The sequence below is a fragment of the Camelus bactrianus genome, chromosome 10 (assembly GCF_048773025.1).
Source record: "Camelus bactrianus isolate YW-2024 breed Bactrian camel chromosome 10, ASM4877302v1, whole genome shotgun sequence".
NCBI classification, from domain to species: domain Eukaryota; kingdom Metazoa; phylum Chordata; class Mammalia; order Artiodactyla; family Camelidae; genus Camelus; species Camelus bactrianus.
The window spans coordinates 13,727,745-13,742,075 of NC_133548.1; the positions used below are offsets into that span (position 1 = coordinate 13,727,745).

General features: G+C 42.4%; 1 protein-coding gene and 1 pseudogene across 1 annotated transcript; both read left to right on the forward strand.

Annotated features, from left to right (window-relative positions):
* Nucleotides 1-9,115: 9,115 nt before the first annotated feature.
* On the forward strand, nucleotides 9,116-10,697 carry LOC105076765 (DNA replication complex GINS protein PSF2 pseudogene; annotated as a pseudogene).
* A 1,780-nt stretch (nucleotides 10,698-12,477) lies between these two features.
* LOC105076767 (olfactory receptor 4S2-like) lies at nucleotides 12,478-13,567 on the forward strand. The gene is given in 2 exon segments (XM_010965022.2): nucleotides 12,478-13,221; nucleotides 13,224-13,567. Coding segments are annotated over 2 exon segments (1,014 nt in total). The 5' UTR covers nucleotides 12,478-12,551.
* The last annotated feature ends 764 nt before the right edge of the window (nucleotides 13,568-14,331 follow it).

The following is a 14,331-nucleotide window of genomic DNA, read 5'->3' on the forward strand; positions in this document are numbered from 1 at the left end:
AGAAAGTGATGCCTTCCCACGTGCCTTGTATGTCTATTTAACCTAGTCCAAGCCACCGTCATCTCGTGGCTGGGTTACTACCATAAGCTCCTAACTGTTCTCCCAGCTTCTACTCTTCTGTCCTGAGGTTTATCCTCCAGAGAACAGAGTCAGCAAGATCCTCTCAAAAGATCAATCAGATTGTGTCTCATACACACATTCTCAACAGAGGAAAAACAAAAAACAAAACAAAAAAAATCCCTACTAATGTCTTTCCTGGGTCCCACAGGAAAAACGGCTACAGAGTCCCCCTCACGGTCTATGTGACGTGGCCACTTACTCTTTCCTTGGTCAGTTATCCCACCTCTCTGCCGTTTTCTCAGTGCTTTTCAACTGCAGAATGTAGGGCACTATGGGGATTGTCAGGAAATCATCCTAGGGTCCCGACCAACGTGTAATGTCGTGGCATAGGAGAGAACGGTTGGTAAACTGCAGCTAAAAGTGATGAGCTTTTTGTTAAAATACCCGACTTGACCTTTCCATTCGGATAGCTAGAATCTATGCCATTATCATCTTTCAGTAGAGGGATCAGTCCCAGGTTCATGGATCTCTGAAGGGCTGAGGAAAACAACACAAGAACACCTAGTGGAGCTGACTCACTCTCCCCACGGACTGGTCTAGAGTAGTTGTTATAACAGAGAGCGTTGCAGGTGACCGCCGCATCTTGGCTCTGTCAGCCACACACCATGGTGTCCTTGTGAACAGGTTTTCTTATTTTCTTGGACTAGGGTAACAGTTCATTCTTGACACTGTGGTTGAAAAAATTAGATATGAGATAAAATATATACAGCACTTTACAGGGTTGCCTGGCAAACAGGAAGCTCTCAATAAATGGTAGCTATTATTAGCTCAGACATCCTAGTATTTGTTCACATTTCTCGCTGCTTTCTCTTTCCCCCTTGCCCAAGAGAAAGACAGTTAATTGGTAACTAATTACCTCATCTTCCTGCCAGAACTTCCCCCAGAAAAGCCCTCACTCTAAGGTCAAGGATTACAAGGTAACCCATGGATTATATGTAAGAGTCTAGGTAGGTGAGTAATGGTCTAGACCCTAACTAGGTAGAATTTCATCCTCTAACATAAAAAGCCCCAGCTAGAGAAATCTGACCAGGACGAGGCAATAAAGTGACAGAGAGCCTGGAAGACCTATTACGAGGCACTCAAAGCCGCACCACTGAGGTCTCATTCCCATGACTCACTTTGGGTCCCCAAGCAGTACTTCGTGGAACCCCAGAATGGGAATGCCAAAAAAAATTAGTTAATATCCTGTCTAGTCCTCCCCTTACAGAGGCAGAAACTGAGGCTCATGGCGGGGAAGTGACTCAGCCTAGATCACATGGTGGTCTGGAGCCTCGTACTCACCTGTGACATCCTCTGGGCGTGGCATGACCTACCTTGTTGGGTAATGTTCCGTCTTAGAGCGAGGAGTTGAGCATGAAGGCTCAGGAAATGTTTCTCCCTCCGTGGCAAGAACCCTTCACTCAAAGGGATGTCCTGGGCTGGGGAGACAGAAGGGGTGAGCCCTGGAGCACAGGGAGGCTCTCCTCCCAGCAAAACTCTCCCACGGGGCTTCCTCCTCTGCAGTGCAGACCCCCAGTGGTCCGAGCAGCTTCATCTCAGCTGAGGCACCAGGCGAAACTAAGGAAACTTTAGAGGCGAAAAGAGATTGGTAGACCGTTCATCCAATCTCCTTAGTTTACCCTCGAAGCAGCTGAGGGCCAGAGAGTTTTACTGGCTTCTCGGAGTCACACGGCTGCTTATTGGTCAGGTTGCTGGGTGCTGTCTCCGAGATACTGGGATTCTTTCTCGTGATTTTGATTTTGCGATTGTTGTTGCCAACTAACAGTGTCAGTTTTGCTACCATACAACAAAACTCCATAGGTTCCACAACCTTTTAGAGAACAAATAGCCTATGGCGATGTGAATAAATCACAAAAGGAAGGATTCAGGAAATCAGTCCCATGGCCAATCCTTAGATCAGCAATTTAGGAACAGAAAAATAGCTAAAGAATACAGCTAACCAGTAAGTTTTAGGTCCTGTTGTTGGTTTAGAAAACCCACTTACTCTCTAGAAGACCAAAGAATGTTTTTCAATATTGAGATGCTTGAACTATTTAAAATAAATTGAGCCACACGCTGTGATCAAGGGACCAAATTCCCCACAGAATTTTTTGTCTCTAGTGTGAAACATTTCCAAGAACCTGAGTTAGGAAAAGATTCAAAGTGTGTTCAAATTAATTCACTTAGAGAACTTTGTGAAGTTATAAATATCCAGTAATTGTGCACTGAGAGAGGGAAACTGAAAATATGACATTAGGAGAGTTTTTTGCCCCAATTTTCTGAGTTTCCATGGGTGTATGAGTCTGAAGGGAGAAGCGAAGAAAGGGCTGGCCAGGTGGGAGCTGTGAATGGGATGAATTCAGGCAAGCTCCTTCACCTCTGTGGTTTGCAGTTTACAGACATAGAACAGAATTGGACTAGATTATCTTTCATGTCCTTTCTAACCCTGACCGTCTATGCTTCAAGACCACTTAGACTTAAATACCCCAGAAGTGATGATGATTCATTGCCATTTACTGGGTACCTACCGTGTGCCAGGCACTATACCAGACACTTTGCAGCCATTATCTCCAATAGTCACGGCAATCCTGCAAGGCAAATTTTCTTATTGAGCACTTTTTGTTTCCTCCACAGCATCTATTTTCCTCTCTTCATGACAAAACCACCGAGATTTTGCTTTGGAGAAACCACACCACCCAGATCCCAGCCACGTAATGCGGGTGATGCTGTTCACCTAGAGACGGGTTTTGACTGGTTTAAGCAGGTGTCCATAAACCACCCCCTGAGCACAATATTAGTTCAGGGATGGAAAGTAACGCAGTCAGGAAGACAGGGAGACATCTGAGGGATTCACAGGAAAGCAGCTTACTCTGTCTTGGGCAGAACATATCAAAAGAGACAGATATATTTGCCTGAAGTGGTTTCGAGTGAGTCTGTGAGGTCTAGAACCGCAACAGCACATTTGTGACAAAGAAGAATCTTGAGCTTCCAGACACCCAGCACGTGAGACCTAGAAAGGCAGTCAGTATCACAAAAGGAAGGGTGAGGAGAGGGCAGAGTAACATTTGAGCCACTGCATCAAGTCTGTCTTGGAGCCTACCTTGCCTCGGATCTTTTCAGTCACAGGAGGTAATGACTTCCATTATTTTTTAAAATACATGGAATAGGATTTTCTGTCAGTTGAATCATAAAGAGTTCTAACTGGTACAATCTTATTATTTTTATCTTACTATTGGAATTCTGTGTCTAAGACTACCTATTTACTCAAGGTTACCCAAAGGTTGGGTTTATAGCTCTTCTCTCTCTCATTCCCAAAAAGTATTGTGACAAAAATGAGAACAAGAAGATGAAAATGCCTAAGTGCAAAAGTGAAGGTGTATTTAAACACGGGTAATATATTCATAAACAAGTGTTACTGTTTATCTCTAGGAGTCGTATTATAAGCGTGCTTAGAAATCTTTATTACTGGTAGCTTCCAAATGTGTCTCTGAAATAATATGTATGTGAAAAAACAATCTTTTAAAAAGTAGATTATTCCTAAAGATTCAGGAAATACTCTCTACAAAATAAATAAAAACTGCCCTGGGGAAAAAAAAAAAGGAAACAGAAACTTGTGACTCCCAGAACATAAATATAAACCCCAGGTTTGGAGATTATACTGTGCAAACTCAGGAAGGAAACATAGGTTAAAATCTCATAGGATTCTTCATTATGAGTTCACACTAATGACAGTCTCCTCCCTCCCACACCTGTTTCTGGTCATCGTAGACTGGTGAAAATGTCACCCACAATAGTCTCACGAATTCTCGGAGCTGCACCATTCTCTAACTTGAATTACACGTTGAGAAGAAGATGCCAATTCTTGGGTGCCATATGGGATGGCTTCTGTACTCATGAAGAAAGGAAACTTCTGGAACAAATTAATAGCACTGAGACACTATATTGCCATGACTTTAAAATTTTCAAAAAAAAAAGTTTAGTTTTAAAAGCAAGCATAGCATAATGGAGAGACTGCATCAGGAAAAGATGGTTTCAGATTCTATTTCCACCACTTCGTAGCTTTATAACCTTGTACAATTTAGTTAACAGCTTTTAGTGTCAGCTTTCTCACCTGTTAAATCGGGGTAATAACACATACCTTCAGGATTGTTAGACTATGGAATGAAATAACCTGTGTTAAAATGTTTATCTAGAAAATGCTTGATACGTGGTAGGTGTTCCATAAATGTTAATTAGGATTTTTAACTTTCGTAGGTGGACTATTACCCAGTTTAATGTGTAGGTCTTTGTGTCAAATTTTATAGGGGAGGCAGCACTAAATGAAAAATCAAATTAGTAGCACCAAAAATAATTACCAGTATTTCTTTGATGAAACAAAGTGTCTGATAAAAACATTTCTTCCTCCTCTTTGGTGGCAGATACTGCTAATACTTCACTTCCTTTATTCTCTTCTAATCTTGCTCACAGGAAAATAGTCACCTTCCCAGGCTCCCATACAGTTAGACATGACCTTATGATCCAAGTCTGGTCAATGAAGTGTGAGCAAAGTAACTGGTGGAGCTTTTGGAAATTTTTTTAAAGAGGTCATACTTAATTGGTGTGCCCAATTAGCACCTAATCTTATAATGTAGACCAACAGTGTCATGTAAAAAGTCCAGAGACACACACATACATATGTGGACACTTGCTTTATTACAAATGTGCACGGAAGAGCCATAGATGAAGGACACGCTTTACAATATATAGTGTTACTTTGACTGGCTATCCATACGAAAAAAAAATGTATCTTGGACCCTCCCTCAGAGAATACTCAAAAGTTAATTGCAGGGGGGTTTTAGATCTAAATTTGAAAAGTAAAACAATAAAGCATCTAGGGATTAATGTAGAGGAATATATTTCAAACTTGAAATAGGGAAGGATTTCTTAAAGAGGACACAAGTGGTATTATTGTCTTTTTCTTTAAGATACTGTAAAAAAAAATCAGAGAATGGTAAGTTATAAATAACAGAATTTTTTTTTTCTTACAGTTCTGAAGCCTGGGAAGTCCAAGATCAAGGTATCAGCAGATTCAGTGTCTGGTGAAGACCCAGTTTTGGGTTCACAGAAAGCACTTTGCTGTGTCCTCACACCGTATAAGGGATGAGCGCTAGGGTTTCTCACGGGGGCTCCACCCTTATGACCTAACCACCTCTTAAAGGTGCCACCCCCAATACCATCACATTGGGGGTTAAGATTACACAGATGAATTTTGAGGGACAAAAACATTCAGTCCATAACAACTATCATGATGAAAAAGATCAATAAGTTAGATTATGTTAAAATAAGAACTTCTGTTCCTCAAAAAATACCATTAAATGAGAAAAAGCAAGTTATAAAATTGGGAAAGGAGACAATATATATGTAGAGATAGAGACAGAAACATATATAGGTATGGCAAGGGGATTGTACCAAGATTATATAAAAAGGACTTCTACAGAAATAGCAGGAGAGATAACCTAATAATGGAATAAAAAACAGAACTTCATACAAAAACTATCAAAATGGCATGAAATTCATGAAACAGTGTTTGATATTAGCAAAATTCTAATTTGAAACAGTAAAATAGGATGGGCTAGGGAATGCATATAGAGATAGACATAAGTTATTCATAATGTCTAACACTGGGATTACATTTTGGTTTACAGGAATTTACTTATTAAACTAACTTATTAATTAATACTGAATAGGTCATGCATGGAACAATGATGACAGTCAGTCTCAAAACAACAATCTTAATTACTTCAATGCAGTTAAACCAAGGCCATGAGAACAAATCCAAAGAAACCATGCAATGCAACACAAAGTGCTTATAATAATGCAGGACACAAAGTATTTAACCAGTGGAATCCATTGTTGTTCAGTTTAAAAATGGGTACCAGATGTGAAATTCGAGGTGGTCTACCTCCAGGGACCATAAGAACCAGGGGACTCTGTTCTGAAAAGTCCCCTCCCAGCGGGTCCCCACACTTGATCGATGCAGCGGGGAAAATTATGTGAATCTTTAGTAGGAACTTTCAACAGAGGAAGCAACTGGGAAGGCTCAAGGGAACTCATTTCTCAGGACAGACACAGAGAACGCAGCATCCTCCTGGTATCAAGACGCCTTTCTTTCTCCTTCTCAAGCCGTAGACTTTGGATTTGAAAGAGCCTTAGACCAGGGCTCTTGGCTGAACTTACACTGAGCTGAGGAACAACTCTGGATCCCAGGGAGAGTGTAAGTTAACATTTTTTTAACATTTTTTATTGATTTATAATCATTTTACAATGTTGTGTCAAATTCCAGCGTTCAGCACAATTTTTCAGTCATTCATGGACATATACACACTCATTGTCACATTTTTTTCTCTGTGAGAGTTAACATTTGAAATGGTCTCAAAGTCATATATTTCTATGGTATCTACCCTCTGTCCTTACTGGTTTCTGAGCACCTACCGAGAACCTAACAGCATAAAACAGCTTTGCTTCAAGACAGATAACCTTTGCTTTTGACCAAGGCAGCAGTTCTAAGGAATGAATGGGGGACAGACGATTTTTCGAAGCAACATACATGCCCTCACCTACAGAAACCTAAGACTGTTGGAACAGGAATCGTGTTTGGAGGGGTCACAGCCTGACAGAGGATTCATGGGACCCGGACGTAGGGAAAAGATGGGAAGATTTTCACACTCTCCAGGGAAATAAAGTCACTTTTATTACCTTTCTTCTTGGAGTTATATTTCCCATCTCTATGATTTGTAGGGTAAAAAAATTAACATTTCTTAAGTACTTCCTATGGCACAGACTCTAGTATTACTAAGCTTTATAGATGTTAGCTGTTTTAATTCTCGCACCAACTCTATGAGGCAGGAACTGTTTATCCCTATTTTACCTGTGAGGACAATGATGAAGTAGATAAAATTACTTAGTTAAAGCCACACAGATGGTCATTGCTAGGGCTGGGGGTTGAAAACCCAGCTCTACATGATAAGCATTTGTGCTTTTAGACGTATTCCATTCTAGACAATGTTGCGGGGGGAATAGAGTGGGTGCCTAAAACTAACCCATCTAGAAAGATTTATAAACCAGAAACTCTTATTTCCTTTCTCCCCCTCTTCTTCCTTCCTATAAAGTTTACTCAGTATCCAATGCTTGTGTGCTAGTCAGTTCAAGAGTCAAGGACTGAGGATCTACACAGTCTATTGGGAGAAACACACAAGTAACCTACAAGCTGATGGTTTAAATATTATGATTGAAATAAAAAGCGGATACCTGGAGGGGTCAAAAAGTTCCTCTACTGGAGACTTCCAGAAAGCCACCTCTTTCAGGAAAAGTCTGCTGAATTTTTTTTCCCCCAGGGATTCAGCATTTAGTCAAAGGGGTGGAATTTAGCATTTGGTGAAGCCTAGAGCCTCATCCGTTGGGTGTTGCCTCCCTCCTTATTCAGCTACAGACTGACAGGTACTAGTGCCTTTCACAACGTAGAGCAATCCCTGCCTCATCACAGCTCCACACGGTAGGGACCATCGGGGTCGGGAAGGTGAGACGAAGGATCCTGCCGGAGTCCCAGACTCCGGCAGGATAACGGGAGAGTCTGAATATGCTTCTCCACCATCTGAACCATTTTCTAAGACTGTGCCTACCCCACAGCAGAAACCGCTGTTTGGTTATAAAGCCAGCGGCTCTTGCAACAGCACGGATATCAGGAGTCCGCTAACTTATCCCAGAGTGTTGGTGTCTGTCTTGGTTAATTACATTCTGTTGTTCGGATTGGTTAAAGTAGCGATGCCCGTCCCAGAGACCCTAGAACAGTATAGAAGGTCCCAAAGCTATTATCGGTATTTTTAAAAGGCCAATGGAAATAGACCATTTAAATGACAGAATGTAGCACAGGCTAAGACATATCAAGGTTGAAGCTCTGCTCCACCAGCGAGTAGCTATGTGATTGTGGATAAACTCAGTTTACCTTTCTGGGTTTTATTCCTTACGTGAATAGTGGGACTAGTTTTCCCACTATTCTTCTAACTAGAGTTACAAGAATTAAATTGGATGGTATAGTCAAGCACCTCAGTAGAGCACTGTGTACTAAAAACAGAATACAAGCCACACTGTCATTTTAAATGTTTTGGTAGCCACATAAGATGCAAAAGAAATAGGCAGAATTCACTTTTGTAATATTTAAGCATATTTTGTTTAACTCAAAATGTCCTAATTATTATGTCAAAATATTTTATATCACTTTAGCTTTGAATTTAAACTTAAATAAAATTAAAACTCTGTTTCTTAATCACACTGTACACGTTGCAAATGCTCAGTAGCCACAGTGGGCTACCACACCACACAGAACAGACCTAGTAGGCACTCACCTAAGCCCTGTAAGGAGAGGTGGGGACAAAACATGGCTCCAGCAGACCAGGAATTGAGGGATACCAGGAAACTGCTGGCAGTTACATTAGATGTGATCAAGGCCTCATGTTTATGGAAAGAAAGAAAGAAAAGAAAGAAAGAAAAGAAAGAAAGGAAAGAAAAGAAAGAAAGAAAGAAAAGAAAGAAAGAAAGAAAGAAAGAAAGAAAGAAAGAAAGAAAGAAAGAAAGAAAGAAAGAAAGAAAGAAAGAAAGAAGAAAGAAAAGAGAGAAGAAAGGAGAGAAAGAAGAAAGGAGAGAAAGAAGAAAGAAAGAAAGAAAGAAAGAAAGAAAGAAAGAAAGAAAGAAAGAAAGAAAGAAAGAAAGAAAGAAAGAAAGAAAGAAAGAAAGAAGAAAGAAAGAAGAAAGAAAAGAGAGAAAGAAGAAAGAAAAGAGAGAAAGAAAGAAAGAAAGAAAGAAAGAAAGAAAGAAAGAAAGAAAGATAGATAGAAAGAGAAGTCTTATTTTCAGAGACATGGATACTGAAGTTGAAATGACATGATGACTGAGATTTGCATTAAAATACGTTGGAACAAAAAAATAATGAAAAAGAGATGCATGAAGCATTGTGCTAAAACGTTAATCATTTTTTAATCTGAGTAAAGAATATATGAGCTCTTATCTCCATTTTGTACATATTTGAAATTTTTCATAATAAAACGTAAGTACTGGCAATCTAGTTGGAAAATAAAAAGGCATAATTCAGTGAGGACTTCCTATATGCTGGGTTAGGTCTGGTATTTGAAACAAATCTCTGAAGTAGTCGGTAGCATTTCCATTTGAAGGATAAAGAAACCGCGTTTCAAAGAGTTTAAATTCCCTGACAAGCTAATGGAAACAGTATTTGCACTCAGACAATAAAAAAAGACACACATTGTCTTTTTCTTCATACATCTTCTGGTTCAAAGGAATACAAAAATAATGAAAGAAAGAAGCCACATTAAATGGCAGGAATTCTTTGTATTGAAAAGATCATCCCAAATTTCACGATGTAGCATCAAAGCTGGAGGCGCCCTTGGTGTTCATGCAGTCACCCCAGTGGCCAAAGACGCTAGGCCTCAGCGACCTTGTCCCAGACCTTGCAGGTGGTCATTGTCACAGGCATATATAAACCACTCTGAGGACTGTTATCTCCCCATATCCTAGAACAACTAATGTCAGCTCATATGAAGTCTTGAGCATCTTGCAAATGGTAGTTCCCTTTTGTGAAGCCTCAAAGCATTTCCCCCAACTTTTAAACATAGAGTGACAAAAAGTGAATTCCCAGAATAATCTGAATAATGTGAAATAAGAGGAAGTCCATCAGGCTGTCAGTAATTTGGGAGGCCAAAGAGCCACATGAATGGCTAGTTACAGCCCAGGTCTGACTTAAAGTTGTACGTTTGAAGACATACTTTTGATATCAAGTGTGCATGCGTATGTGTGTGTGTGTGTGTATTTACATAGATTCCATAAATCAACAGAAATATAGGAAAAGAGCATCCCGGAGTAACGAGCATGGAGGTTATCACTTAGAATTTCAATTTAAAAGGAAGATACTTAAATTCTCAAGCAGCGGAAAGCAGAGGCCGCGGAGTGTCTTCCCGGATGCTGAGGGGCCAGAGGCAGTGGCGAGTCCCAGTCCGGCCGCCGGCACCGCCATGAACTCGGCCGAGGCGGAGTTCCTGGCCGAGAAGGAGCTGGTCACCATTATCCCGGACTTCAGTCTGGACAAGATCTACCTTATCGGGGGCGACCTGGGGCCTTTCAACCCTGGGTTACCCGTGGAATTGCCTCTGTGGCTGGCCGTCAACTTGAAACAAAGACAGAAGTGTCGGCTGGCTCCTCCCGAGTGGGTGGACGTGGAAAAGCTGGAGACAATGAGGGATCGTGAACGAAAGGAAGACTCTTTCACCCCGATGCCCAGCCCTTACTACGTGGAACTCACCGAACTCCTGTTAAACCATGCTTCGGACAGCATCCCGAAAGCAGATGAGATCTCAGGGATGTGTGGGACACTCACATAGCCAAGCTCCGGGTGTCTGCTGGCAGACTGGTGAGACAGCAAGTGCCACGCTGGACAACCTGACCTTGATGGAGGTCAACACCAGCGGGCTTTTCTTCACTCAAGCGCTCAATCACATGTACAAACTCCGCACAAACCTGCAGCCTCTGAAGGTGCCCAGTCTCAGGCCTTCTAGGGAGACTCCGGTTTGTAAAGGCCTCGTGTCTGCCGGCAGGAGGCTCGCCAGCTGGTGAGTGAGTGCTCAGGGTACGACAGAGGTACTCATATTTCTGGAGCGCAAGAACTACTTCTGAACATGTGGGGAATAAAAAGCGCCGTGAAGCAAGGAATGGATTTATAACGTTGGGAAGCAACAGGCTTGCGCTTAGCCCCCAAGACGCTCATTAATTCCCCGTCCGTATCTAGCAGCCAGCTGTCCTTGTATAGGGGCGGAGGAGAAAAAGAGCTTTGGCAAAACAAGTTATTTTCCCCAGCAGAGCCTCAGGTCTCCTGCACAGAACTGTCACAGGCAGGTGAGTGTTCACTGATGTCAGGCCTTGCTTTTAAAAGAGCCGTGGTAGGAGTGGCAATGGTGGCCTCAGCCTTTTTTCTTTCTTGCTATTGATCACTTGGACTCAATTTAGAATGTCCTACAGAGGTTATTCACACAGGATAGCAGATGAGTGGCTGGTGACAGCGAGCCATGTCCATCATCTGAGCCCTGAGACACAGTAAAGATGGATCGGCCCAAATCTCTGTTGGGTTCACTTCCTGCATAGCTACCCCCTGACAGGGCAAGCCAGGTGGCTAAAATGGCCTGACTGACCAAACAGAGAGGTGGGTAGCAGGCAGCTGTCAGCTTCAGCCCAAGACGCTGCACGTCTCGTTCTCTTGTCTACTCCCGGGTCGGGTCTAAAGGGTGGCTAGTCATCAAGGGGAAAGTCAGGGAAAAATTAATTCCGTGTTACCGAGTGCAAGGGTGAAGCTGAAACGCGACACCAGGAGGAAAAGTGGGGCCTGGGACGTGGCGCTGGATGGACCGTTACAGGTGGCGGTGGCTCGAAAGGTATTTTACTTTCTCCCTAGGAGAAAGACAAGCAGCTGCAGCCTTCTGGAATGGCCACGTTCCCTGTAGAAAGCGCCTGACCTGGAGAGGGGAGTGATGGTCTAGTCGCGCTCGCGTAGGTTCAGTGAGCAGCTGTTTGCGGCAGTAGCAGCGTAGGTCAAAGGCAGCGGCATGCCAGCTCGGGGGCTTTTTGAAGCGTGTATGTGCCTGATCAACTGAGCGTAAAGAGTACCTGCTGGTCTCTGCCCTTCAGTGTTTCGAGCTCAAACCTCAAGTTACTTGAGCACTTTTTCTCCAGCACAGAGTGGTACCCAGCTGTCCCTCCAACAAACAGCTGGTGGCTCTTACCTGAACACTGAAGGGCCCAGACGTGGAGGCATTAGGACCCAGAAGACCTAGTCCCACCTTGTCCACTCACTCTTATGCAGAATCCTTCAGAGGTACTTTGGAGAATCTTCTAGCATGAAACAAGTTACTGTGTAGGTTCACGAGCTGTGCGTGTCTCAGATCTCACCCCGAATACCCTTCGCTTAAAACTCGGCTGAGATACAATCCAATCTGTCTGCGTGTTTTACCTGTAAAGCTATAGAATTGTTGAGCTTTTATTTTTGATGGGCTTTATTATAACATAAAAAAAAAAGATTTTTGTCAACAAAAATAAATAAATAAATAAATTCTCAAGCAACTAAGGTTCAGACAACTGATAATTAAGTGGAGAGCCTACTCCATTCCTAAATATATTTAAAATCTATTAATTTTTCTTCTCTCTCCTCTTTCTCCCTCCATTCCTCCCTCAATCTCTAGTACTTTTAAGAAGTGGATTATGCCAAAACCAACATCTTAATGGAGGAATTCTATAAATAATTGTTTAAAAATAATAACCATACTGTTATGGCATTAAGTGCCCAAATCTAATTATCCTTTATACTTTTTCCCGTAGGTAAAGCCACACAGTGTTTCTCTCCTGTTAACTGCCCAGATTCCATGGAAAATAATGTTACTGAATTTATCCTCATGGGCCTTTCCCAAAATAAGGAAGTACAGCAGCTATGCTTCTTTTTGTTCCTACTGTTTTATATGATTCTCACGACTGGAAATTTTTTCATTATAATGACCATTCAAAGGAGCCCAAGTCTCAACTCTCCAATGTACTTCTTCCTTAGCTTCCTGTCCTTTGTCGACATCTGCTATTCCTCTGTTATAGCCCCCAGGCTGATTACTGACTTTCAAGCCAAGGTCAAAAGAATCTCTTTTGTGGGTTGTATGGTCCAGCTCTTTTTTGTCCATCTATTTGGCTGCACGGAGATCTTCATCCTCACGGCGATGGCCTACGACAGGCACGTAGCCATCTGTAAGCCTCTATGCTATTTGACCGCCATGGACTGGAAGGTCTGCTCCACACTGGTGGTGTCTTGTTGGTTAGGAGGGTTTCTGCATACCTTTATCCAGACCATGCTCACTGTACAACTGCCCTTCTGTGGCCCCAACCTGATTGACCACTACTTCTGTGACGTCCACCCTTTACTGAAGCTGGCTTGCACAGACACGTACGTGGTGGGGCTCATTGTGGTGGCCAACAGTGGCCTGATTTCACTCAGCTGCTTTGTCATCCTTGTGGGCTCTTACATCGTCATCTTGCTTTCCTTCAAGACCGCTGATCAGAGGGGAGGCGCAAGGCCCTGGCCATGTGCACTTCCCACATCACTGTGGTGATCTTGTTTTTCGTCCCTTGCGTCTTCATCTACTTGAGACCTTCCACCACTTTTACTGAGGACAAGATGGTGGCTGTATTTTACACCATCATCACACCCATGCTGAACCCTCTAATCTACACCCTGAGAAACACAGAGATGAAAAATGCCATGAAGAGACTGTGGATCAAGAGGTTTGGGGGAAGAAATACGAGAGATCCTGATGGGAAGTTCAGTGGGACTGGCACAGTCTCAGTTGTACCGATTTCCAAAAGAGTTGCTGGAAATGAGTCCATCATCATCCCTTAATCCTATCTCACAAATAAACAATTTGTATTGTATATTAATATCATAGAAAGAGTCTGGATTTGAAATGCAAAGATCTAGTTTGGATAGCCTACTCTACCAACCACGAGTAGGTTGACTTTAGAGATATTCTAAAGCTACTCTTATATCTGATGAGAGATAGTCCCTTCTGGGTGCCCTGGGTGGAATAAACACTGGTACAGAGAAATCTGACAGCCACAGTCTATTTGCTTACATATAGTGCTGTTGTCTCTGAGCAGGAGCCTCTAAGTGGTGTGGTATTATCATAAAGGAATGACACCAAAAATAAATGCTGGAGTTGATTTCACTGCCCTTTGCCTTTCCTGTGTCCTCACTTGAAGCTAGAGATGAAGCTACATTTCCCACCACTTCCCAGGGTTACACGAAGAATCAGACAAGAGGAAGTGGATTGAAATTTTGTCAGTGGTGGGAGCCGCATTCACTGATGTTGTTACTGTTAACTTGGCAACCCTAGACGTCTAGACAACACTCATTCGAAGGATTCATTTTGAGGTTAGAGGTTTCTCTCACATAATTTTCTTTAAACATTCCATAAACAGAAGTTGTTTATATGACATTACAGAAGCAGCTAAACTGGACTCAGAATTTTTAAAAAACATATTCAGTATAGGGCTATCTGAGCCAAGGAGAGGGTTTGTAATGGATGTTGCGGTGAGCCACGTAGCCTCCTTCAGGAGAGAGGTGCGCACTCCCTCAGCTGCCAGGAGGGATGGTTGCTCCTAACT